General features: G+C 39.4%; 1 protein-coding gene across 2 annotated transcripts; it reads right to left on the bottom strand.

The window, feature by feature from the left end:
• Window positions 1-920: 920 nt before the first annotated feature.
• LOC114571241 (tumor necrosis factor receptor superfamily member 10B) lies at window positions 921-24580 on the bottom strand. 2 transcript variants are annotated; one of them, XM_028602104.1, is made up of 11 exons: window positions 24318-24580; window positions 12882-13056; window positions 11120-11251; window positions 6466-6577; window positions 6130-6263; window positions 5928-6023; window positions 5795-5841; window positions 5349-5630; window positions 4667-4703; window positions 3102-3432; window positions 921-1916 (listed from the first exon to the last, which is right to left on the bottom strand). In XM_028602104.1, exons 1-10 carry the CDS (start codon window positions 24348-24350, stop codon window positions 3131-3133), a joined length of 1350 nt encoding a protein of 449 aa, XP_028457905.1. In that variant the 5' UTR covers window positions 24351-24580; the 3' UTR covers window positions 921-1916; window positions 3102-3130. The 2 variants fall into 2 exon arrangements, with proteins under 2 accessions (XP_028457905.1, XP_028457904.1); XM_028602103.1 differs by having other exon boundaries at window positions 921-3432.
• Between the last annotated feature and the right edge of the window lie 3065 nt (window positions 24581-27645).

The raw sequence follows: 27645 nt of genomic DNA, 5'->3' as shown, positions 1-27645 counted from the left end.
ATTTTTGAAGTCTTTGAGTCTCTAGACTACATACTGCGGTTGTATTTTTTTGTCGTTTTTATGTTGCTCAAGTTCATTAAGCAACGCACACCGAAATGTATGCAGCATATACTGTATATATAGGCTACTATATTAATTGTCAAACTATAGTGTATACACACACACAATCTGCACTCTGACAGTCTCTCTGTTCTTGTATCTAAGCACCAGCCCCACTGAGGCAAATACTTCCACATTTATTGCACTTGCACATAAAGACAATCCTTGTTATGCACTAGAGTAAAAACGTCCTTTGTCTCGGATATATTTTAGCATTAGTTAAAGGCTATTGGTATAAATAAACACTTGGGAGACATTTTTGCCCCTGGAATAGGTAAAGCTAAAAGGAGCCCTTGTTAATAAATTACACACACAGTCTAACTCGCTATCCTCGAAATATACTACTAATTTGTTTTTGACAAATTAGTAGTATTGCTGCCTTCTTGTACTGCACAGAATATAAACATAATTTCAGGATTGCATAGGCTCAGATTCATACTCTTCTTTTTTTTGCCAGGGCAGCTGGATATAGTTGTAATTTTCTGTGCCGTTTTAAAAGCAACATGACAGCTTTGATAGGTTTTTTCATGGCAGATATTTTGATGTAGCATTGATCTTAAACAGTTAAGGTACCATCCTTACTCTAGTTGTGCTCATGATCAGTTACAGCTATTTCAAAGGATTAGATGCATGCACCTCTTGGTTGTAATTCAGTCTTTATTAATTTACTGTAACTATGTAACCAATAACAACCCTGACTGGAAATAATTCTTGAAGAAGTCTTGAGGAATTAGATCAATTTGTTAGTTAGAAAATACATACTGCTTCCATCTTGTGATAGGATGAAAACATCACTAATTTCAAACAATTCAAAGACGCTCATCTGTACAAAACATTTATTTGAAATTTACATAAAAAGAGCTTTGATTTGCATAATTTATAGCTGAAATCCATGACAAGCAAACAATAACTAAGGGGGAAATGGCAAACAGACATTTTTACACAAGTAAAAAGGAAGTTAATTGAACAGCTTAGGACTTGCAATGAAATATGTAACACACAGAAATTATAAAAAGAGAAGACATACACTCACATCAACTGCTGCCACAGAGTGAACAAAACATGCACTGAAGAACATCCACTGCTATGCTACTTCAGGAAAGGCCAAGAGGAATTTAAAAAAAAAAAAAAAAAAAAAAAAAAAAAAAAAAAAAAAAGTTGAGAAATGTCTAAACAGGAGTTAAAGGGAGAATGTTAGGTGAGAGAGGGGTGTATAAGATCCCTAGAAATTGATGCCGGCTGTATTTTCATTGTCTGTCAATAGATGGCAGTGCCAGCACTGTAGCATCGCTCTTCAGCAATAATATAGAACTCTGTAACGCTTTCCTTTTTACATAAGAGACTACAAAAAAATGGGCAAAATCTATTTTAAAATGTCACAATCAACAGCCAACTAATGTGGTTGGTGTTTCTGTTGTTCTAAATGACTTCATACCTTTCTATATTCATTTTGGTTTGTTGATAGAGCTGCATATTTACACATATGCACTTTCTGAGGCATCAATGCTCTCTGGACTGAATTTGTATGTATATGTGGCAGAATGAGGGAAATAAATCTGAGCTTCTTCTTAAATCCAGAAAAAAAGAGTTTCCTTCATCTTGTCTGAGTCTAACCACGTCAAAACAATCCATACCTGCATTCCACGTCACCGCAGACACATGCAGGAGCACTGTTTGTTCAGTCGGCTCACTTGAACGGTTGGACTCAACACGTCAATCCTCATTTTCTAACATTGGTGTCACCTCATCGCCGATTGGAAATGACACATTCGGCAGTTAGCCTCATGAAAGCTTCCAGACTCTGCTGAATGTCGTCTCTGGTGAACAAATGGCACACGTAACATTGATAGTGTGGACCAAACGCAAGCATAAACAGAGTTTAACTAAAAACTACGTATACAACCCCGCCATGAAAATTTTGTCAGTCATTTTGCCCTGAAGCTAAACGTTATCAAAACACAAATACAGCGCATGCTTATTTTCCAGGGTCATTTGTTTTGGTAATGGTATAAATAATAAAAGTGAATTATTATTCATTACAATAAATATGTCAATAAATAAAAATGACCTCTGAAGTTCTCCATGGAAACATTTGACTAAACTATTGTTCCAACAGAAACTATTCCTTCTACAATGTCGTGTGTGTGTGTAGTAACATTGAACACACAAAAAGCCGGACGACAAAGACTGAAAACATTTCTCCAATGGGACTTAATTGTACAAAATCTACGAGATTTTTGAATAATTATGCTCTATGAACATAATGAAATGATAGCTAAATACACTTAGATTATCAAATGGCCCTGAAGAGGTAAAACTAATGATTAGTAAGGCTGCAAATTGACCGTCATAACAAATGGATGATATTTTCATACCATTAGTCGAGAAAATGTTCATGAACTGTTTCATATGTTTCAGAGAAGCCTAAATCTATAAAACAACAAATATAACATGATTGTTTTAAATACTACATGTGCCAGAGGTCAGTGCATCAAAGCGGCACAGTATTAGTGACACAGCTAATGCCACTACTAACCAGTGTATATCACCGTCTCCAGGTAGTGTATTGTGATCTGGGTAGAGGACCAGATGTGTGACACGCGCCCAGAGACTTCTAAGCTTTCAGTATTTGGATGCATGTTTCTTCATCGGAGCCTGAAACATGCAGCCGTTTCTGCCTGTGGACACTGACACCTTCATGTTAATCTGCTCTTTTGGAACACATTATCATGTTTGTCTTTGGCGGGCAGGTTGTTCAATTAAACCACAAAACTTTTTTTTCATTTTCACTATTACACCTCCGCATTTGACAAGTAGTCAACATCTTCAGAGCTCTGATAAATACGACTCGACCTTCCCCTTTTTGTGTTTTTCTTTTTAAAAACTACTGGCTTTTACATGGCTGGTCCGCCACAGAGAGGTAAGCCCCGTTCGTAACACAATGTCCACCGACAGTGTCGATGTGCTTTTAGTTGTTCTTGTGTTAAGTATTTTGTGTTTACTTCATTTGGAGTCCCCGTTTCTTCAGCTTTCAGGGAGTGTCTGCGTGCTTGTAGTAGCCTCTCTGCAGGGCTGCGGAGGCGATGCTCTCGGCCGAGCGTCGCTGGTCCATACTTAGCAAAGCCTCCAACAGGTCGTTGATGTCGGCTTTTAGGCCCTGCCTCTGCATCCAGTTCTTCAGCAGTTCATACACTTTGTCAACAGGGGCTCCATTCTCCGCAATCCGAATGTGGTTGTCACTGACTCCAATCATTCTGAAAAACTTGTTGTGGATCCGCACATCCAGGTACTCGTCGAACAAATCAAAGCTCTTCTTTAGGGATCTTTCTGACCCTTAAAAAACACAAAGGAATAGATCAAATTTAGATTGTGAGACACAAACTGGCACACAAAACTCTGGATTAAATGTTTATCTTGTCGTTTTACACTAACTTTTAACTAAGTTAAAAGGTCCCATGGCATGAAAATGTCACTTTATGAGGTTTTTTAACATTAATATGAGTTCCCCCAGCCTGGCTATGGTCCCCCAGTGGCTAGAAATGGTGATAGGTGTAAACCGAGCCCTGGGTATCCTGCTCTGCCTTTGAGAAAATGAAAGCTCAGATGGGCCGATCTGGAATCTTCCTCCTTATGAGGTCATAAGGAGCAAGGTTACCTCCCCTTTCTCTGCTTTGCCCGCCCAGAGAATTTGGCCCACCCATGAGAGAGAGAGAGACATCATGGCTTTCAAAAGAGAAAAGTGGCATTTGGTCAAGGCCACACCCCCACCCTCTACCTTGCCCCCCTCTCTCCTCCTCAATAGCTACAAACACAGAAATGGCACATCCTAAGGAAAGCTCATTGTGGGACTGGCTCTAGTGGCTGTAATTCTGCACCAAGGCTGAATTTTGGGAAAGAGACTTCAGATACAGTATTAGGGGACCACTAAGGTCTATATAAAAGAGACTTCAGATACAGTATTAGGGGACCACTAAGGTCTATATAAAAGAGACTTCAGATACAGTATTAGGGGACCACTAAGGTCTATATAAAAGAGACTTCAGATACAGTATTACGGGACCACTAAGGTCTATATAAGAGAGACTTCAGATACAGTATTAGGGGACCACTAAGGTCTATATAAAAGCATCCAAAGAGCACCATGTCATGGGACCTTTACATGCTTGAAAAACTCACAGGGCACAGTATGTACATAGTTCCTACATTTCAGTATGTTTTCCTTCAGGGGATGCATACATTGAAAACAATTTAACAAAGGATCAAACAAATCTGTTAAGCCATGACCTCTTTAATTCAGCATGAGAAAACAACAGCAAAAAAGACGGCATGTTCCAACCCCGGAAGGCTCAGATACGGCCTGACTGTCATGAGATTAATCTATCAAGCAGATAATGTGAGATCTTGAGGAGATGTGTTTATTTGACTTCCTTCTGGACATGACATGAACTGTAAAAAATAAAAATGTGTGTGTTGCTTTCTGTGTGTAGCTGCCTTTTAGTGCAAATCGAGTGACATAAACAATGTCTAGCAGAGGGGAAATCTCTGCCTCCCACTGCAGGAATCTTACCTTGTAGTGGCACCAATCGATGTAGCAAAGGATCATCCTAAAACATAAAATACAAATATAAGGGATGGCGGCACAGGTGATTAATATTTGAAAATAAAACATGAGAAATTATTTGACTGTTTCAGATCTTCTACAGCAGAGGTGCCCAACTTATTTCATATGAAGGGCCAAAAATGTATCTGGATGGAAGGCCACGGGCCAAAAATAAATTATGTTATGAGAAAATGTATTACATATTAAAGAAAATTAACATTCTAAACCTAAAATAAAAAAAATAAAAAAAAACACTGCTCTTTAATCTGCATATATCACCCATATTACAGACCTTTTAGAGTCATTTATCACTTGCAATATCAGTGGGAGACATGAGGTCTGGCTTGTTTGTTTTTTGAAAATGTCTTTCAACATGGGGGGCTCAAGCTGAATTAGAAAATTTTCTTAAAAACATACGTCCGTAATTTAATAGGTAAGTTTACTAGCACTGTGCTTTGTCGTAAAATTCAGATTAAGTACTTTTGAGCTTTTGGTAGTCATAACGGTTAAGTTTTACAGCACTTTCAAAATTAGAGGAGAATAAGCATGAGCATGTCAAAGGCCATAGAATGCCAAAACAAAGGGAGGACGGGCCAAATTTGGCCACCAGGCCTCAAATTGGGAATCCTTGTTCTAGAGTTTCCCTCACCATGTCTGCAGGAGGTGGTCTGATGGCAGTGGGGCTCTGGTGTGGGGTGTTACCAGAGGAAGCTGCAGTGGGCAGTGCCGACAGGCTAGTTTGAGACGAACTAGTGGTGTTGGGCAAACTGTCTCCTAGTCCTCGGTCCTCATCTTCGAGGGGAGGGGAGGCCTTGGTCATGCTAGGCTGGGTCTCCTGCAGCAGGGGCCGGGACTCTGGGCGAGACTCTTCCCCCTCCAGACCTGCGTTCTGATTGTTCTGTCTCTCCTCCGCTGTAGCTCCACTCTCATCCTGAGCAGAAAAAAAAAAGAAATACATGCAGGATGGAAAACGTGACATATTGTACCACAGATTCTCTATGGCAATTGTGACTGCTAGCAGACAATAACATATAATATCAGAAAGCCTTTCAAAAAGGTAAACAACATGAAAGAGATCAAACATAAATAACTTACAATAGGAATCTTCACAATTTCACTGGAATCACAGTGGCTCTTTGAACCTGTTAAGAAGCAAACAAAGCATTATGAACACATCCTTATTAAGCAAAACAACATTGCAAAGGTAGAGTACACCATGTTGACTCACAAGGTATTTCCCATGAACGCTGCTTGATTACGAACCACACAGCCACGCTAATGAGGATGATGAAGATGATGGCCAGGGAAATGCATATAGGAGAAACTGGAAAAAATAAATCAGTGAAGATGTACAATTAGGATTTTAAATAACATACAAAGGTGAGCAGAAGGCTTTGAATGAAACAGTGAAAATGGTCAAGCAAAGTTACCAATGTCTGCAGAAGACGTAGGGGTCGGTGAAGGAAGGGCTGGGGAGGTTTCGGTTGGGGACGGATCCCGTTTCCGACACTCCGTGTTAGAGAACGGGGTGCACTTCTTCACCTCCTCCTCTCCCGATTTACACCTGTAGTTTTGTAGAAAAGTAATGTTAAAACATGCACAAAAAAAACATAACCCTTGGCTGTTTAAGATGGAAACCCAACAATGCAGTGGAGTTAGCCCATTATCCTCGGTATGACATTCACATTGGATAATATTGCTAAGGTTAAAGAGCACTGCAACAGAGAACTGAAAACCATTTCAGGAAAGAAGTAAAGGACTCTTACTTGGCACAACGTTTGCAGACTTCGCAGGCCTGATCTGGGACACAGAAGGTCCCTGGTCTGCACTGGCACCTGGTGTCTGTAGTCGTGGTGCAGGATGCAGTTTGAATCTCATCTGTGGATAGTCAAGTTGTGAGAAAGATGGCAGACGTCATCTTGTTTGTGTCAATGATGAGGGACATAAATCGAACACGACATGGAATTTATACAGAGAGAAACACAACACCAATCTAGTCACCCATCAAATAACATATTTAACAAAAAGTTACCACAGCAAATACACAGAGAGATATAAAACAATATGATATGACGATTTAAAACATATCTCGGGTCATAAAATCTAATGTGATCTAACTAGACTCATAATTAACCTGTGACCATTGGCATGCATTAAACGACAGAAGATGGTGGACTTCTCAGGTCATTTGCAGACGTTTAGCAATTATGTGGCCATCTTTTGCACAAAAAGAAAATAGATAATTGGGTTTCCAATTATGTCCCCTTCTTAGATATAATTTGCCTCATTTTAACAGGATAATGAGGGATGGAGAATCTGGCATTCATTTATTGAATTGAGACCTGAAAAGACAGTAGCACTGGCCTTTAAGATAAGATCAAATTTAATAACAAACCAGCAGTCTACCTCCACATGATGACCTTTCACAGAAATGTGATGTCCATGCTTACCAATTAAAGAAAAAGTGCAGCGTTAGGTTGGCTTGATTGCAAAATGCGAGCACACTTGTAATCTTCTTCGAGAATAATTTTCCTACAATTTAATTCAGAGAATTCAGCTCATTTTGTAGCAAGTTATTTAAAAAAATAAAATAAAAAGTATTTGGAGTTTTGAGTTTAAAAGAACTCCGCAACTTTTCCACAGGTGAAAAATACAACTTTGCCCGGGATACAAAGTCCACAATTAGTCATCTGCCTGCAAACACTTTGTCACCTTCATTGGGAAATTGAGGAGTGTCAGCAGTACTCTGTTGATGAGCTGAGAAAATGTGCGCATTTTATTGGAGGAAATTCTGTCATCATACATGCGAAGGTGAGAATGATATGTAGTTTACTGGTGCCAGCCAGCAGAAAGACTTGAAGTAAAAAGAAAGTAAAGACTCCAGAGTTTGCCTTCTCACAGTCTATCTTAATTCTTTGCATGTGTCCTGTTGTTAATTATTAGTGACCAGTGCTGGAAAAGTATTCAGATCCTTTTACTTAAGGAAAAGTACTAATACCACACTCTGTAAAATACTCTGTTACAAGTAAAAGTCCTGCATTGGAAATGTTACTGAAGTAAAAGTATGTAAGTATCATCGGGAAAATGTACTTAGAGTACTTAAAGTAAAAGTACTCGCAGAAACATCCTCACATTTTAGAAGTTGAGAAGTTTGTAATTGTCTAATCATTTCAGCTGGACTTGTACTGTAGGCTTATATATTGTTGGATAGTTCACTTTATGATTAAATATCATATTTTATGGTCGCCTGATTAGCTCACCTAGTAGAGCGCATGCCCATATAGATAGATAGATAGATGGAGGTGATCGATAGATAGATGGAGGTTTACTCCTCGACGCAGCGGCTGCGGGTTCAACTTCGACCTCCGGCCCTTTGCTGCATGTCATTCTACCTTCTCCCCTTTCATGTCTTCAGTTGTCCAATACAAATAAAAGGCCTAAAAATGGCCAAAAAAATCATCTTAAAAAAACCCCCAAAACATTGTATTTTATAAACTAAAAGTGTTTTGTGTGCACAAATCTTAATTTGTAAAGTAACTAAAGCTATCAGATTAATGTACTGGAGTAAAAAGTACAATATTTCCCTCTGAAATGTAATGATGGTGGAGTAGAAGTCAAAAGTGGCATGAAAAGAAAAGACTCAAGTAAAGTACAACTCCATCAAATATGTACTTACAGTATTTGAGTAAATGTACTTAGTTACATTCCACCACTGTTGACTATCAATGTAACAATTATAATGACCTAAATGTAGCTGGGTAGAATGGGCCGGTAGATATCACAGCTGTGACTTATGCTATGCAAGGCTATATATGGAATGACTTGATGGCTCACAGCAACAACTTGGATTGTATGGATATAAACACATATACAGAGCAGGGATTTGTCACCAAGCGGACACATGTTTTGTTCAAAAGTGTACTTGGTAATTATTATTATTATTTTTTATTTCTAAATCTATTTTTTTACTAAGGATTACACAAACACTCACACAGAGAGACAGCTAGTTTACGAGAGCAGTCCTCAACTGCAACTTCTGCCTATTGGGACAATGGGTTTGATTGTTATCATTTTTATGATATATAACAAAAATAATTACAAGTTCCTTTGGGGATTGTTTTGTTCATTTCTAAAAGACACTCTGGGACAACCTCATTTATTACATGGCTGTTAAACGCTCAGCCCCGCAGCAAACTACCATCTCTTAGTGATTGTAGAACAAACACATGTTTGAAAATAACAAGTGATCAACTATATAAATATGACACATAAAAAAAATAAATCATAAAAATGTTAATGTTGGAAGAAAAAATAGGGAGGGCTGCACAGGGTCAATAAACTTTGGGTTAGTGATGTTGAAGTATAAAATCTGGTGCTCTTCAAGTAGCCGAGTAAGAATAAAAAAACAAGGACTGTGCAGCTTAGTTTTGCTGGAAGTCCATGGTATTGGTTGGCAGTCTAAAAAACATCTGACGCACCCTGATAAGGAGTTAAAAATCCTTAATTAATACATCTATTTATGGATAAAGGATAAATCAATACCATGAACTTCCATTAAAAGTAAGCTGAACAGTGCTTGTTTTTTTTATTCTTGTCATTTGAATTTTGTGAAGTTTCTCACAATGAATCCTATTGATAAAAAAAAACATTTCTTGAAAACAATAAAGGCCTGAGTGTATAATTTGTACAAAGAGTTGAATAGTAGTTAAAACAAAGCTGACTTTGTTGGACTTGCTAATTATAATATTCAGTGACATAATCTGCTCCATTTTGTCACATTTGTTTGCCATTTAATTCATTCAAATCAGTTTTGTTGTTTAGTGTCAGTTTAATCGCCAGTGGAGCCAACGCAACACTTTCTGCGTCCTTCATGCTGTACTAAAAGGAGCACATTTCTAAATTGAAAATGGACACAGATTCTGTCTAAAGCCTGTCGTACTGTTACACAGAACAAGTAGCATTTAAGCTCAGTGTATTGACAAACCGTGGTTTTCAGTTTTGTCACATAATTATGCTCAGTGATAATTGGAATGTAACACATGCAGAGGAGAGCAACAAAGCTTTGAATAGGATCTGAGTCAGGGTAAAAAAAAATAAAAAATACACATTCAGAAGTGGCAGACTGGCAACAAGTCAGCTACCAGCCATGCAGCTGGTGTTTTGAGCAATACATTACAATTTATTGATTATGTTATTCTTATAAAATTGGCAGGTGCTTTGTATAAGTCTGTGTGTCGGGGATGGGGAGGGTGGGGCACAAAATCAGAGTGAACAGTCTGTTCAGCCTAATCTGAATAGGAAGAGCTTTTTCTATGTCCTTTCTGTTTTATCTAAGTAGTTTACAAAGTTGACCTAATCTGAATGATACCTAAATGAATAACATGTTCTGACTGAAACCCAAGATTGCTTTCACAGGTAAACACCCCCCAAAACAATCATCATAAAGCTTTGTTATAGAGAGACAACATGCAAATCCATGGCCTAAAACGTTAAGAAAGCAAAACTTCCATCTAGCACCATCAATGATTCAATCGACTGTAGCCTCGCAAAATATGAGATTTCCCAGCAGAAGGTTCTTAAGTGTTGCAGATAGCAGCACAGTTCCTTTTAGGTGCAAGTAGTCCACAGCAAGGGCAACTTTTCAAAATATGCTGTGTTCCCATTAATTATTACATCGTCATAAATAAGTTAAAACTAGAGCAAATTACACAAAGTTCTATCTTAAAACCGCAATGAATGAGCACAAAACACATCCTATGTAACAGTAGTCTCTTTTCTGTAGCTCCAGCCTTTCATTGGACACAAAGACGCCCAGTGTGGGAGACAATGAGACACAGCCACACCCAGTTCAGCCAGGTAGAACAGACACACAAGCAAATCCCCCGAGACAGGTAACGTGCTTACATTCAGCCCACGAAACAAAAACAACAAAGACACGCCCTACGACTCTGTGAAACATCATAAGATCACATTTTCAAGAGTGGATCTCAAAGAGGGGAGCACAGACAAAAAGGTATTAACTTTCCAAAACAATACATCTTTGACAAACTGGATTACAGATGACCCTTCTTTGGAATGGAAGGGCAAGTCGGTTATGTGTTATTTCATTTCTATTGCAGCCCTAATAATATGGTTAAATGAGTGAGAAAAAAAAACATCTTATTGTCTGACCACTTGCTTCATTGATTGCAATGAAGGGAGTGGTCAGACAGATTAGACAAAGCCTAATAGACCTCATTGTTAAGTTGCTTAACCAGATCTTAGTAAAGGTTATATCAAATAATGAGCTTAAAGTGCAAAAACAAGACCCAGGTTGTAAAAAACAAACTTGTCAAGACAAAAAAAATGAATTCTTCCTACTGATTTCATAAAAATGAAGATGCTATCAAACACACGTCAAGATGCAGACAATCTTGTTACCTGAGCGGCAGTGTGTACAGGGCAAACAGCGGTTCATCCCGTTGGAGTGCTCTGTGTAGGTCTGTCCGTGCTCACAGGGAAGACATGTCCCGTGTTCTTGGTCTCTTTCACATCCCTTCTGCACAAAGGATCCTGCAAATAAAAAAAAGAGAAAACAACTCATGTGATGGATGTAAACATATTACAGGCAATTAGAGTCTTTTGAATCTTGACTTCTTAATTGTGATGAGTTTCCTGTTGAAATAGGATGTTTAGACAGCACATACCACAGGAATTACAGTGGTCGTTGGTGCTTCTAAACTGTAAACCAATGGGATATCAGCTAAGACGAGAAGGGCAGTTTGATTTCATAAAAGTGCAGAGGCGTGGGACTTTGAGTTTTTCTTTATTTGTGCATGATTAACTGTTTTACACGAGCTGAGAGGTTTCCTTGAAGTTAACGTCCGCATTTCATGGGGACTAGAAGGAGGACAGGAATTGATTCACTGAACTACCTAGTGATTGGACCTGCGCTGGTCGATTGTCATGCTCAGAATTTCTATACTCAGTTCATGCATGCCATGAATAAAACCCCGTGATTCTCATGTGTTTTCATGGTTCACCTGATGCACAAAAGAAAAAAGAAAAAAGTTCAATGTGCATACATACAGGCAACAATGTCGGCCTGGTTATATAAAAGCTCATACTGACAAAAAGAAGCAGACAGCTAACATAGAAGCGTCAAACTATGTGGTAACAACTAACCAACTAGCAAGAATGCAACACAAGAGTACCACAATAGTGGGAAAATCATAAAACCCAAGAGAAACATATTTTTCTACAAGCCACAACCTAGCAGCTAGGCTCTCTTTTAGCAGTTAAAATCTATTAATTATATCTCACCCTTAAATAACTTTATCCTTTTGTCTCTGTCTTTGTGCACACTGCTGTTTTATTTTCTAAAGGCCTCATTTTCATTGTTACTGTGAAGAGTTCAGGTATAAGTTGATTTGCAGGAGCTCTTGCTGAAATATCTCTAGATTTGTAGGCCAGACGGTCTTCTCAGTCAAACTGACACAAACAACACAATAGAATTAACCTTAAAGGATTTAGTACTTTGGATGTTCATGCACATATAATTTGATAATGGGGCTGATAAATGTGTTGAAGAAATAAGTTGATAAAGTGAATGTGAACCAAAACCAAAACCAGAATAATCAAATAAAATTATTTTTTAGAATTCAGAATGGCAAATGAAATAATTTAATCAGCTAGGAACCACATTGCTAAAAAAAAAAAAAAAAAAAAAGAGTCAACAGTCTTACGGAATTCTTTACATAATACATTAATATGGTTAGTACTTTTAATTACTTGGAACTTAAAAATAACCTCCACTGCATAGTAAATTGTGCACTTTTCTCTTCAGTTTGTGCTTCACTCTAATCTGCTGAGTTGCAGCAGTTTGACTCCTGCTCAAGGCCATCATGCATTCTTTCCAGACCATGCAGAGAATATTTGCAAAACTCATTTGGGACACAGCTCAGGTTATGGGTTTGACATTTGACTCAATTTTCTTTTAAACAAAATGCCATTTTTATATCTTGGCACTAGCTTGCACTCAGGTCTTATTATATTAGAAGCCATAGATCAGTGTTTGAGGATACAGGAAGCAACACAATTTGTTGATCAGCGGGAGTTTCAGGTTGAAATGTTGCAGCAGGCGTACTTATCCAGGCCCACATTCCTCATATGTGTGGTATAGGTCATATGTGATTCTCCTTACCAGCCTGGCAATTGAGGCAGCAGAGTCCCTGGTGGAGGTACTGCTCATTCTCAACACATGTCCTGTGTTGTCGAAGAGTGAGGTTTTTGTTTGTGTATTCATCGCTGGACCACTGAGATGCTGGAGGTTCTGCTGCGTGACAAACCAGCCCGATGAGGAGCGCTGCCGCAAACACCTAAATCATCCAGGTCAGGGAGAGAAAGAGGGGGACAATTAGTTTTGCGTCTCCACAGTTGACAGGATCACCCACTCAAACTCATTAGCTGTAGGACAGTAAAGAGGAGAGTATCTTCATAGGAAACCTTGTGTGAACAATCTACAACTTAATTTGAACCATCTGATCTGAACATCTGCCGTGGGAAAGCAATTAAGGGAGCCATCCAGCTGGTCAGAAGTAGAGGCAAAACAAGCCTGTGTGTACGGGACACAGAGCTATACACTAACTACATACAGCGCAACAGGCAACCAAACTTAATTACTCCATGATCTGGTTTTTTTTCTTGCAGAAGAGGTTTAAAAAGCAGAGACTCGGTTTCCTTTGCTGTGGGTGTAAAAGAAAGGGTTTGATAAGGTAGCTCAGCTAACACCAGGACAGTGCCCATATCAAATGTGATTCCAGAAATCCATTCATGTGCTAGATAATAACAGGCTTGTATAGGTGGGGTACTAAGAAGAATACAGCCGAACACTTTAGTGTGGCCCCCAGGCGCTGGTGTTTATTCACACGCTTTTCACCATGTCAATGTGAGAAGGCTCCATTCATTGGCAAACAACACACTTTAGTGCCTCTACTTCAAATGACCCACATTCTTAAACCCCGGCTCTTTGAATGCCATGACATGTGACACCGCCATGAAGCGCCTCAAACGCAATGCGACACCTCCTGGGTAAATGAGAGGCCTAGATTTGGAAGTTTTGTCTCTCCTGTGCAACTAGCACCCCCCCCCACACACACACACACACACACACACACACACACACACACACACACACACACACACACACACACACACACACACACACACACACACACACACACACACACACACACACACACACACACACACACACACACACACACACACACACACACACACACACACACACACACACACACACACACACACACACACACACACACACACACACACACACACACACACACACACACACACACACACACACACACACACACACACACACACACACACACACACACACACACACACACACACACACACACACACACACACACACTCTACGAGACCAGGAGAGAAAGATACAGGTTAGGGTGGAGAGGGCCAGGTTGAGAGGGAGAAAAACGAGGAGGGTTGATTCAAAGTGAGAAACTGAGAGTTGAAGATGGGATGTTCTGCAGGGAATATGTTGTTTAAAAAGGCAGTGTGGGAGAATGAGAGGAATAAAGACTGAGAACAGATAAACAGAGGTAGAGAGAAAGACGGACAGGCTGTGGCTGAGAACGACTCCTGACGCTAGACTTGGCTCTCTGGAGGGCTGCCATGCCTTGTTGTTCAAAAGAACTTTCCCCTCTCTCTCACTCTCTGCCTTTTCCCTTCTTCCTCTCGCTCTGCTCACGTCAGACTTTCCAAAGACGCTGAGAGGCAGACGTGAAGGGGCAGACGGCCGGCAGAGCAGTCACAATCACACCATTTAGATCCATCCAAACATTCTGGGGAGGGGGGGAGACAGAGGAGAGAAGGAAAGGGGAGTGAGACAAAATGAGAGGGGGGGGAGGACGACTAACAGCTTGCATGACACAGGGTGAGTCTTTAGACTTGAATACACTATGTGTATGACTGCAGGGTGGGTGGGGGGGATGTAGAGACAGGGTCTTGGGGAAAGAGTATTCAGAAGGCCGTGTGAAAAGGCAAGAGAGCGAAATCTGGTATAAGCACAAGTGCACGACACCATGGAAAGAAAAGATGGAAAAATAGACAACTGGGGAAAGAATGAGCTGCACTAAAGGTAATCCAACACTCCTACAAAGCAGAAGTAGAATGTGAAATTGCACTGCATGTCCAAAAGTTTATTAATCCACCCTTAAGTAGCCAATAATGAATTCCTATGACCCTTCAAAAGTTCCCACTCAGGTGTCTCTTTGACAGTGAAGATGCATAGACAGCATAGAGATGACATCATTTCCAGTCTTTGTTCATCCAGGGCCTGTGATTCAAAACACTCCCAGGTGCAGCCGCTCTCAATAGCTGCCCTGTTATGCTCAGCAGTTGAAGGATTTCTACACAAAAGATCTACTCACATTTTATTTTAAGTAGGGTTGTAATTATCTATTATTTACATCATCTTTTAAACTACTGACCGATGAATTGTTGGGTCTATAAAACATAAGGAAACAGTGAGAAAAAAAACAACCTATTTTCCAGAGCCCAAGGTAATGTCTTCAAGTGTCGTCCCCCCCCCCCCGATTATCAAAATAATTCACGATTTATTTTCTGTCTATCAACTAATTACTGTTTCAGTTTGGAAACTGAAAACAGTAACTGTCGATACTGATCAAGGGTTTTAAGAGGATTTTTTAATGGGACGGCAGAGGCATGCCAGTGCATCATCGCTTCTGTGTGCTAATGTGAGAATCAAAAACAATCTCTGTCACGCTTTTATTTTATTACAACATAAAAGCTGGATAGAGATTGTAGAGTAAATCTGAGGGGAATCCCGCTATGTAGTATTTGTTGAACACAGCCTGCTTGCAGACAAGCAAAACGAACCATGCCATCAACATGTGTCCACACTAATGTCCTTAGGCTGCTAAACTACATTACCATAAATGCACTGTATACATAAACACTATGGGCAGCCACAATGTGGCTTAGTTTTACCTCCATAACCAAGCAAAGAGGGAAGACTGGAGTGACCATAACCTCAGTGTCGAAAGCCCTCCAAACCCACAATCCCTGAAAACTCTCCAACCCACAGCTGAAGTGGTTCAGTCCACTTCACAGTCTTCTCTATCCTCTGTACAGTGAGTGGGCTCGGCTGCAGATTATTTGGTAAAACAGTGTCCCATTGTCATGCTCTCAGTCTGTATGTATGATAGGTTAGTACTATGTGTGTGTGGATGCAAGTTAAGCTAATAAAAAATTGCTAATGATGAGGGGCCCTCTGTTTATCTGACAACAGTAGCTCTCCTCCACTTCCTCTAAACACCCTGGGTTCTTCCAAATTGCCTTGGCACAAACTCTATACATGCCATGTACACTGAGAATGCATTTGTGACTAAATGACAGGACATCCTTTCAGCTGACCTAGGTTATCAATGGGCCATTTAGAGGGCTGTGATCACTCCATATCCCTGAGGGAATTACAGTGAGCTCCATTCTAAAAGAAATGGGGCAGAAACTGAAAATGCAATGAACTCTTGCACACACAAAACACAACACCCATACACATACAAATAAAGCAGGGGGAGACTTTTCATATTGGACAGATGATGATTTCAATCATAGTCAACTGATAAGGAACAACATGATTACTTCATTATATTCCTGTGTGCGGACTGCGGAGTATGACCTGGCTCTCCATATCAAGCTTTTCTTATTAGCCATTAAAAAAAAAAAAAAAGTAAATACAGGACATTTGTGATATTTACGATATGGTACATCTATACTCTCAAACATCATCATGACAGAAAGGGAAATAGCTCTTGAGAAGTTTAGCTTTAAAATACTACTATGCATAAAGTTCTGAGGTTAGATTAGAAATATCTAAAATGTCTCATTTTAGGTCACTCATAATACACACAGAGTTTTAATGTATTCACATATGACTTTTCTCATGCTGTCAATAGAAAAACAGACAAAAAGTTGTCACTTTGTAGTTAATGCAATCCATTCAATCAAGTTTTTGAATGTATCAGTAAGTGCACGGCGATTTGTTGATCCAACAAAAACTTAATCAGGTGATTGGATTATAGACTGTCAGCAGCTGGATTACTGAACACTGATTATCAACTGTTACTTCTTTATTTCCATATTACAACTGAAGATTTTTAAGGACTTAGGCATTTAATAAGCTGGAGAATGGAACAAATGTGTTTCTGCCACAGTTGTTAATATCTGACGCGTCATGAATGACTTAAACGTGAAACGTAAACTCCAGTGTAAATGTCAACAACGTGTCTTCCTCCGACCTTAGCACAGCTCAATCTTTCAAGCTTTTCAGCTCAAACACCAGGGCCTCCCATAACCACAGGAAAGAGAAACATCCACCCTTATCTCATAGCAGAGGAGGTGGCACTATCATTACACTGCAGCTGTTTAGAAGCACAGCTGATGGCAAAGTTTAAACTGTCTTTGTCAATTAAAAAGCACAACGTTCATATGTTGCACATTTAGTCCAATTTCTATCAAAGCAAAGCTGCAAACCCTCACATTTGAGAAGCTGTAACCAGAGAATGTGTAACATTTTTCACCTTTTTTTCCTTGTAAAAATGACTGAATCGATTAAACGATGATCAAAATAGTTGATTATTTTAATGTGAATCAACTTATCTTTTGCGCTCTACTGCCGTGTTTATTGCCAAAAATAAACACAGGTTCATATTTTATGGTATTCATCATTACCTACCCATTACTGCTCAATAATCTTGTTTAATTGAATTAATGATTCCTAATTTAAATGGATTAATTGAAATTTGAACAACATAAACACTGTCCTGGAACAGATGCTTTCTATAATATCATATGTGTGGCAGTAAAAACCAATGTCCAATATTAGCTTGGCATTGTTTTTTAAACCTAAATCTAATTTAACATATGCCAACTTATCATTTAAGATTAGACTTCAAGTACCCTTTGTCTTAAATGAAACTTTGAATTTAAGTTAGGCAATATGTACCACAGAGCTGCAAAGATTAATCGATTAAATTAATCACCAACTATTTTGATAACTGATTAATCAGTTTGAGTTCTCTGATTCCAGCTTGTTCAATGTTTATATGTTCTAGTTTCTTTGCTCCTCTGGGACAGTAAACTGAATATCTTTGAGTTGTGGACAAGACACGACATTTGAGGATGCCATCTTGGGCTTTGGGAAACACTGATCAACATTTCTCACAATTTTTTTACATTTTATAGACCAAACAACTAATCGATTAATCAAGAAAATAATTGACAGATTACTCATCAGTGAAAATAATCATTGGTTGCAGACCTATACAATACTACAGAGCCCCTAAAGGGACATAATATAACTTTCTGGTGCGCACGAGACACTTTCTGGTGCGCACGCAAAAGTATCTCATGCTCACAAGAAACCAATCTAAGGCTAGCAAAATGATGCTGACGTTATGTGTCTAAAGTAAATATCTCACATTCAAAGCACGAAATCAGTTAGCAGTTGCCTTATCATCTTTGAGTTTGTTGATGACACTATCAGGTACATTTCGTTGCGTTTTCAGGAAGATGAATACCTTCTCCTCGGCAGCCATGCTACTCCGATTGGTTTCTCGTGCGCATTAGAAAGTATCTTGTGCACACCAGGAGAAATAATAAATCCCATGTCCCTTTAGGGGCTCCGTACTATACAGAGTTTTCAGTAACTGTGCAATGTACAATGGAAATCCCTCAAGGCTGACCTTGACAGGACAGTGAAAGCTCTCTGCTTCACAGATAAAGCCTGAAATACACTGGAGACTGGGGGGGGGGGTTTGGGGGTGACCATGCACGACTTTCTTGAGTGATGAATTACACTGACATCCTGTCTTGGATGATGATGGCATGTACAACCCAGCATATGTCAAGAGAAATAAGTCTGACACTTGCTACAGCATGTAAATAAATCCAAAGTTCAGCCGAGCTCGGATACATTCATCTTTATAAAGCCGAATGATATAAAATGAAGAGAATGATTCCTATGTCAATTTGAAGCAGTTAGACAAGAAAGTGCTCACAGTGTGAAAACTGCATTGTTGAGCCACAAAAACCGCACACATACAATACAACAAGCACACATACAGTGTATGTGTGGGAGCGTGTGAAAAGCGGCGGCCCCCTCCTCTCAGGGAGCACAGGAAGCTTGAGACAATACAGAGGCTTCATGCAGGGTTCAGCTCCAAACTGTTCCCTCCACAGCAGCCTGCCTCAGAGCAGGCCTAGCACCCGATTGGACCCACAACATATCCGCTAGGCTGGATATTTATAACTCAGGGAAGCTGCAGCTCCACAACACAAATTCTTGAGTTTCCTCAGGAGGTAGCCTTCACTGATTAGACTAGTGTGACAGTGTGTCACAAGCAGGTTAGGTGACATTCACTTTCGTATGAAAGAAAAAAAAGAGAAAGAGAAAAAACAACCTGTGATGACGACACTTCTAATGAATTTGCCAGCAGCCAATCTGAAACCACAAGTTGTAATGACTGACGCGCTGACGTTGATCACACAAAAATGGGCTCATTGTTTTGATGATTTAAAGGGAAAGGCCAGGGTTCAAATGTTACAAGCAGGTGCGGCGTGACATACATTTTCCAACTTGTTTGTGTTCTGAGGTCAATGTGGTCTCCAGTGTGGTTTCTAAAGGTTGGCTGCTGATCTCACACACGTACACAACATCATTGTGAGTCATACGGCATGTTATTCAGGGTCACTGGATTTGAACGTCAATCCACAAATTTAATTCAGTATGTGTGCAGTAGGGCTATTAACTTAGCCTTTTTAAATTCTGATTAGGCCCTTCACCGAATGGCTGAGCGGCGACTCATCAGACAACCCCAGGAGAGTGAGAATGAAAAGAGCAAGAACGGATGACTAATAGATTAAAGTATGTGCAGGAATCCATCACCTCGCTCTAGAGACAATCACATTAGCTCCATTAAAGCTTGTCTTTGTGTTAAAAGGGAAAAAAGTCCATGAAGCGCTGGCAGTTTATAGCCTTCTCTATAAACACATCACAGCAAAAATGTAGAATATGTGGCTGCTGTAGCAGGTCAACAAGGACTTAAGTGAGCATCAATATCTGGAATTTATGTTCGACTTATGTCTTTGTAAACAGAAGTCCATTCTCTGGACAAAGGTTGAGTTTTGTTCTAAGACTCTAACCATTTGTTATAATCTGCTCATTCATCCAGGAGAGCAGGAAGTCAGAGGATATAGCACTGATGCAAACCTTAAGCCACTTCGGTTTTGTATTATGTCGTGTATCAGAGGTGCCAGTAAATGTCTACTGCACCTCCTTTTTTAAGCAGAAATTCCAAAACGTCACAGGTTGTTATTTATCAACTGTGAATATTTGCAGTTTTTTTGTCTTCTAGAAGAGTGAATTGAAGATTTTTGGCTTTTGGATTGATGGGTTTAAATATGTCAACTTTGGAAAATTGCGGAGGGCATTTTTCACGGTTGGATCCGAACCCTGGACCTCTGCGTCGAGGCATAATAACCTCTCAGTATATGTGCGCCTGCTCTACCCACTGAGCCAACCCGAAAACTAGTTTTAAAAAGATATTCACAATTCGTCACAGCCCAAGTGACATCTGCAAATAGAATAAATTTTTTCCCAACAAACTAAAACTCCATCCACAAAGATATTAAGTTTACAGTGATGTAAAACAAACAACAGAAGCAAATCCTCAAATGGGAGTAGCTGGGACCAGACAGAAAATGTTTGGGCTTTTAGTTTGAAAAGTGACTAAAATGATTAATCAATTATCAAAAATAATTGAAGAGTGATTGACTTATTGTTTCAGCTCTACTAAAATGCCCCATGTAGCATATGGAAATAAAAGCATAACAGCTTTGTAATAGTGATATACTTGATTGTATGATATATGATTTTGTCTCTTTTAAATAGTTTGAATAAGGTAAAGGTTTTCATATATGTACTACTCATAAAATACACATCTATATAACTTCCACACAGATGACAAAACAGCTCAAAAGTATGCCCTCCAGTGATCATTACACTCGTGTCTTTAAACATTGTAAAACAGTGTAAAAAGAAGCTAAGAATAGCTTTGTACCCTTCGGCAATTAGTGTCCATTCCTAGTATAATGTCCTCAAAGAGGAATGTCAACGTCTAACTCATGTGATTTGATATTCAGATTACTTCTGTACACATGGGAGAGCTACTGTATGTATGGGAGTACTGTACCACAAAGTAGTTCTGACACTGTGTGTGAGATAGGGCTGCAGCTAACTATTATTTTCATTGTCGAATAATCTGTTGATTATTTTCTCAATTAATTGATTGGTTCTATAAAATGGTGAAAAATGTCCATTAGTGTTTCCCAAAGGCCACGAAGACGTCCCTTAAATGTCTTGTTTTGTCCACAACTCAAAGATATTACGTTTACTGTCATAGAGAGTGAAGACACCAGAAAATATTCACATTTAAGAAGCTGGATTTAGAGAATTTTGACTTCTTTTCTTACAAAGTTACTCGATTAAACCACCATCAAATAGTTGGCAACTAACTTAATAGTTGACAATGACTAATGGATTCATCTTTGCAGCTATAGTGTGACATGATTTTAGTTGCTATATGGGTCTAAACAACACAGAATGAATGAAGCTAAGTGAAGATAAAATGTAGTGATCCTTGGCACACAATAATTTCTCTCCACTTATCACAAAGCTAGATCATTCATGTGGGAGCGCTGACTTGCCTCTTATGGTATGCATTACGTGTGTGGGTGGGTCACACCTGTACAGGTGGCACTCCCTAAGTGAGTCAGCAGGTCTTTGATATCTGGAGTGATTCACAGTTTACCATGCCAACAACAACAGCAGGTTCCTTCTGAAAAATCGATTGGCCAACAATAAAACATCGCTATGTCCGCTCTCGAGAATAAATACCTGGTTGGAAACTGTGACAGGCCAAATTAAAAGGGCACACAACCACCTGGTATCTGACAGGGAGTTGGTTGCACCACATTGCATCATTCAGTGTCCGTCTCTAAGCCACAGGCTCTGTTGTACAACTGCTCACATGTAAAGCAGCAATAAGCAGCAGTTAAAGTATTACTCTAGAGTAGCCAATTTGTTGACCACTGCTCAATCCCCAGTGACACAGTTTGGCCCCCACTTGTCCCAGATGTCAGTCCTGCCCTGACATAGAGGGATATTTCCTGTGTGAACCAACACCCAGACACACAGTAAGCAATCACAGATAACAATCTAGTATACATTCGCATGGGCATGACAATTCTCAGAAGTAAATTGATGCCACTAATATCAGCATATCTGTGTACTCTAGACAGGAAGTTTACTGGATGGCCAGGCACGTACACTCAGGCAATTTGAAGGGGTGTGGGGGATTAGAGAGGGAGGAATGGGGGTGGAGGGGAGAGGGGGGTGTTTAGTTTCCCCATAGTCCCTTAGCAACAAGGCCTGCTGGCGAGGCCTCCAGAATGTACTGTAGTTTACAAAAGAGATAAACATTGACTTTGCCACCCGGAGAAGTAAATCTGATGGAACACTGCATGATTTAAAATACAAATCAGACAACGCAGAAAACAAACATTAAAGCTCCAGCCACATTAGCAGAGGTTACATTTACTTTATCAACTACATTTACAGTGAGCAGAGCTACAATAGGCATCTGGTATGAAATGCCACAACACTGCAGCTTAATGACTTATACTGCTGCCCTTATTAACTGCAAAAGAAGCCTTGCCTTAATTTGCTCTGTCATTGCGGGAACTTTGATTCATTTTCCGTTTCCCATCTCACACTGTAAAGCAGTAAACTTAAGTATTTGAAGGAAAACCTTCTCGTGTCCCACATACAATTCCTTCAAATATTTTGCATTAATCCAAAGAACCTCTTAGGGCTGGGTAATATGACGATATAAAAATGTGTAACGTATAGTTTTATGACCTCTTCCATGGAGGTTATGTTTGCGGTTGGGCTGTCTGTTACGAAAAATCTACTGGCCCGATTTCCATGAAACCTGGTGGAGGCGTGTAGCATGGGTCGAGGAAGAACCCATTCAATTTTAGAGAGGATCCCAATCATGGGGTATTCCTTTTCGTTAACATTGAGAGACAGGGTATTTGTGCTGCGCTCATGTGGTATCGAAATAATCAAAAAATGTGATCCTGATTATATTTCATGGCTCCCGTGATTAGTTTTCTTTTGCTCTTCATCGTCACGCAAATACCGGAAATAGCTATCAACCTGTTGTTGGAATGCTCTGAGCAATACAATACAACACAACTTCTTTGTAGCATCCATGTTTTTTTTGCTTTTTTCATATAAACTATTAAATTACCAGAAAACATGCTCTATCGTGATATATCATTATCGAGATATGAAATCACCTATATTACCGTAGTATTATCGGGATAGAAGATTTTGGCTATACCGCCCAGCAGCCCTTGAACCTTTAATGAGTTGGCTACACGTTAAGGCCTTATACAGTGAGCTTACAGTATTTATAGTGTCAGGCTTTGGTGCTGCACAGATGGAAAAAACAACAGCCGAGGAATGAAAAGACGTCTCTGTGAGGGTCTGAGAGTCGAATTAACTTTACTGGAAATCTGTTGGGAAAACTTTGTGACTCTAATTGACTAACGGGCAAAGTGAATTCTTGGCTTTTCTGGGGTCAAACTGACATGCTACTATTAACCCTGTGCCTCTCAACACACTCTTCACACAATGTGATTTAAAGATTGCTTGAGCAAAAGTGCACTCCACAGCCGGGGCCATAGCTGCAGTGCACTTAATAATAGTGCCTATAGGCCTAGCTCCATCCGCTGCGACAGTCCAAGAGCCATCATATGCTGAATGTCTGAACAATATGACCGCATGATGTCCAACACAGATGGTAGCTGTAACGTTGAGGCTGGGGGAACTGAGTGAATATCCAGCACATGTACTGTAAACCAGAAACAGGAGCCAATAAGCTTCACATGAGTTCTCCTATCTACAGAAATTAACACATTAATCAACAACAAACACAATGTTGCTTCCTGTGTATGAGCTCTTGCTGGACAATGAACGGGCTTGTTTTATCATATCCAAGAAGTTCACACACACACACACACACACACACACACACACACACACACACACACACACACACACACACACACACACACACACACACACACACACAGGCCTGGCTGTGATTTCTGCTCCCATGTTAACAGCTCACCCTCCTAAAAGAGTCAAGGATTGTCTGGCTTAAGCTTCAACTTAATTCAATCGGTATATAAGCGGCGTCTTGCGACATTTTGAATCAACAGGCTGTTAGTGTTATTAGCTAAATTAATGTAACGTTAACTGTCCCGCTGTAGCGCCAGGAGCGCATACAAGATAAGAAGCTATCTAAAGTTAAAAGCATATTTTAATAATCATTAGCACTTTAATAAAGATAACACGAGCGTCTCTTAACCAAACACAGTTGTGGAAATGCATACAAGCAAGAATTCAGAAGGTTATGGTCGTGTTTAGCCTACTTACAGAAAGTTTCCCGACCACCGGACCGAAGTTCATCTTGGGAACTTCGAGATGAGAGGAAATCCCGGCGACTACGCGTCACAAACCAACCAGTTTAAAATCTCTAAAAAACACAATTACAGCGAAAAAGAAAACAGCAGCACAAGTCCAGCTTTAAAACTGTCCGTCGCCCGGTTTCTTTCATGAGTTTACTCGTCAATGACAAATCTTTACAGCGATTTTTCAGGGAACTGAGAGACACTAGTCTGAGCACCACTGGAGACTTTTTTTTTCCCCCTTCGCCTTTCCGAGCTGCTGTCACGTCAGACTGCCAGGAGCCAATCACAACGCTTCACCTAGAATAATAGGTTTTCAATAGAGGTGGAAGTACTTAGGCTATATCTATTACTTAAGTAAAAGTAGCAATACAACATTGTAGAAATACTCCTTTACAAGTAAAAGTCCTGTATTCAAAACTATTAGCATCAAAATATACTTAAAGTACAAAAAGTAAAAGTACTCATTATAAAGAATAATATATAATTTGAATACTTATTAATGCATTAATGGCTTTTTCCTTTAACTTAACCTGCAACTTCACAACACGGTATATTTTTGATTATATTTGGTAATATTAATCCGAACCTGCAAAGTAAGAAAAGTTAGAAAATATATGTAGAGTAGTAAAAAGTACAATATTTATTGTAGTAGAGAAGCAGTATAAAGTAGAAAATGGAAATACTCAAGTAAAGCACAAGTAACATACAATTGTACTTAAGTAGGCTATGTACTTTAGTAAATGTACTTAGGACTTTCCACCACTGGTTTTCAATGAAAAAAACTATACAACACATTCTTTGTTACCTTACAGTTTGCAATTATGCCTCTGGGGTGAAATATGCAGCGATGTTATATAAATCGAAGCAGGCTCTTCATTCAAATGGATCATCTCAGGCTTTGATCTACATTTCCTAGTGACTAACTTACAATAGCCATTAAGTTTGTAATGTATAACTAGTTATAACTAATTAATCAGCAACAAGTTGAAGCACCAGTGAATGAATAATCGCTAAGTCTGACTTTTTGGTACAAATACACACTCCAGCCCAGTGGATGCCCGAGTGGAGACACTTTATGGGTATTATATCACACTGAGGAGGAATAGTTTAAATTTTGCTTCCAATTAATTGATTTTATCACAGTGAGAAGAACAACTTAGTTTATGTACTTTAAGAACCATGCAGTATGTTTAGAGGCAGTCAACTTTAATGACACTATAACATTATTCCTTTGTACCAGCCTATATCAAACAGCAAACATCCTCTCAAATGTGGTTCCTGCCGACAAAATCTTATCTAAAGTGGGTCTACAGCCTGTCTGTCTGGGGAGGAGAAAGCGGAAGATATTTGGGCAAACCTACACCAGACCATTAGCAAAGCAAACAAACAAATACACAAACAGAGCCAAACAACCAAATACTCGGCCTGCCACTGAGTCCAGACACTGGCGTGGCGAAAGAAGGATTGAGCAATTTCAAGACACGTTTAGAATAAATGCTGCCTGTCATTATGGCTCACTTCTCATTCACTGCACAGAAACACTGTGTTATGAAACATTACGATGATTAGTTTAATATCTTGTGACCAAAGTCATGATAGTGAAACATTATATAATCAGTGAGTGCCTCAGTTAGTTTGGAAACATGTCTGGGTTTTCTACTTCCTGTTTTGTTTTCTGTTGTCAAGCCCTTTGTGACATCTGCTCTTGAAATAAATAATAAATAAACTTAATAAAAAAAAGAAATGATTATTGTTATTTTCATTTTTACCTCAAATGTAAAACACCCCATGTTCTGTTCTATTCTTGTGTTCTTACATTGTAAAGAGCTGGAAAGATGGATCATTCCGTAAAAGTATTTAAAGATGACTGTGTGAACTGCTTCTGAAAAGAAAAAAGAAAAGAAAAAAGTGTGATCCGGTCACATCAGAGATGCTGTTTTAGTAGAGCGTCTTAAAATAAGAGATGACCTCCATTGCCATAGCTAAACATGAGGAAAAAAAAAACACTGATGTGACAGTTTTCACACAACTATGTTGTTAAATCACAGTAAAAACACGGAGTGCAACCAAGATAAACAAGACTTTAAGCTCAGAAAAAGGGAAAAAAAGTGGGGGGGAAACAAAAGTTACCAGTGTGTTTGGGGCTAAAAAGAAACTGCAAATAAAAACAAATATTAAAAATAAAATGATGTTGTTTGCATTGAAAGAAGCTGACTTTACACATAATCAACTCATCGAGAACAAACAACACAACATCCAGCCTGACAACAGATGCATCCCATCTCCTCCTGCCAAAGTTAAATGTGTCCCAATTTAAACTATCTAGGAAATCTCTGTCTGTATCTTCCACTTGGAGCACATCCTGTGCTCCTCCTCCTGAGGTCACTGACTACGTGCTCAAAAACAGGAAGTGTATGATTGAGTTATTTGCAAGCTTATCCTGAGCAAGTCAGTATGTATTGCCGCTGGGTTGATTAGTTCAGATAGTAGACTTGTGCAACAACAAATATCATAACATTTTACAGTTTATCATGTGTAGTTCGAGGGACAATGTTTTACTTTACAGATTAAGGAAGTTAGAGGATACATTTGCATATCCTATGTGGGAGCAGTGTGACGCTCCTGTGTGTGTGTGTGTGTGTGTTTGTACATTTGTGTAGGCCTGTGTACAGCAGATGCTCGTGAGTCACAGAAGTGAGCTGCTGAGAAAAAGGCAGAGAAAATAAAGGGAAGGGAAACCTTCCTGAGCGTCAGTAACTTATCTTGTGACTCCTGTTGGCTATTGTTTTACTTGCTGTTTAGGAAGGTTAAAAAAATAAAAAAAATAATAAAAAGAACAAGGAGCTGAAAAACTAAATGTAAGACATGAGCCCTGAAGTGATTTTCTTATTTAGCGTTATTTATATCGACAGTAACACAAACAAAAGTCCCTCATTTGACTGCCCTCCGACGGTTGCATACTTACAAAATTGATTCTGATTCGATTTGGTCATAAAATTGCATTGACATTAAGGCTGGATTCATAGGAGAAAAACAGGACAGGAAATCGTGTAAAACGATCCACATTCTTTGAACAGCAGGGACATGACAAGGCCAGTGTCCTCTCATCACCTCGACATCTCTGTTGTCGTCTTTTGTTGTCTGTTTTTTGTGGGACGTTAAACTTAGTTTCACACTAACTACACAATCCATCTCTGACATTTAATATGATTGCACCCCTCTGCACATGAGTTTCTGTGAGAGCTCTCAATAATAACAACAACAACAACAGCAGCCGGAGGGTCACAACGGCC

The sequence above is a fragment of the Perca flavescens genome, chromosome 16, assembly GCF_004354835.1.
Source record: "Perca flavescens isolate YP-PL-M2 chromosome 16, PFLA_1.0, whole genome shotgun sequence".
NCBI classification, from domain to species: Eukaryota; Metazoa; Chordata; class Actinopteri; order Perciformes; family Percidae; genus Perca; species Perca flavescens.
Note: the sequence above shows the minus strand (reverse complement) of the source record. Positions and strands in the feature narration are given on the sequence as shown.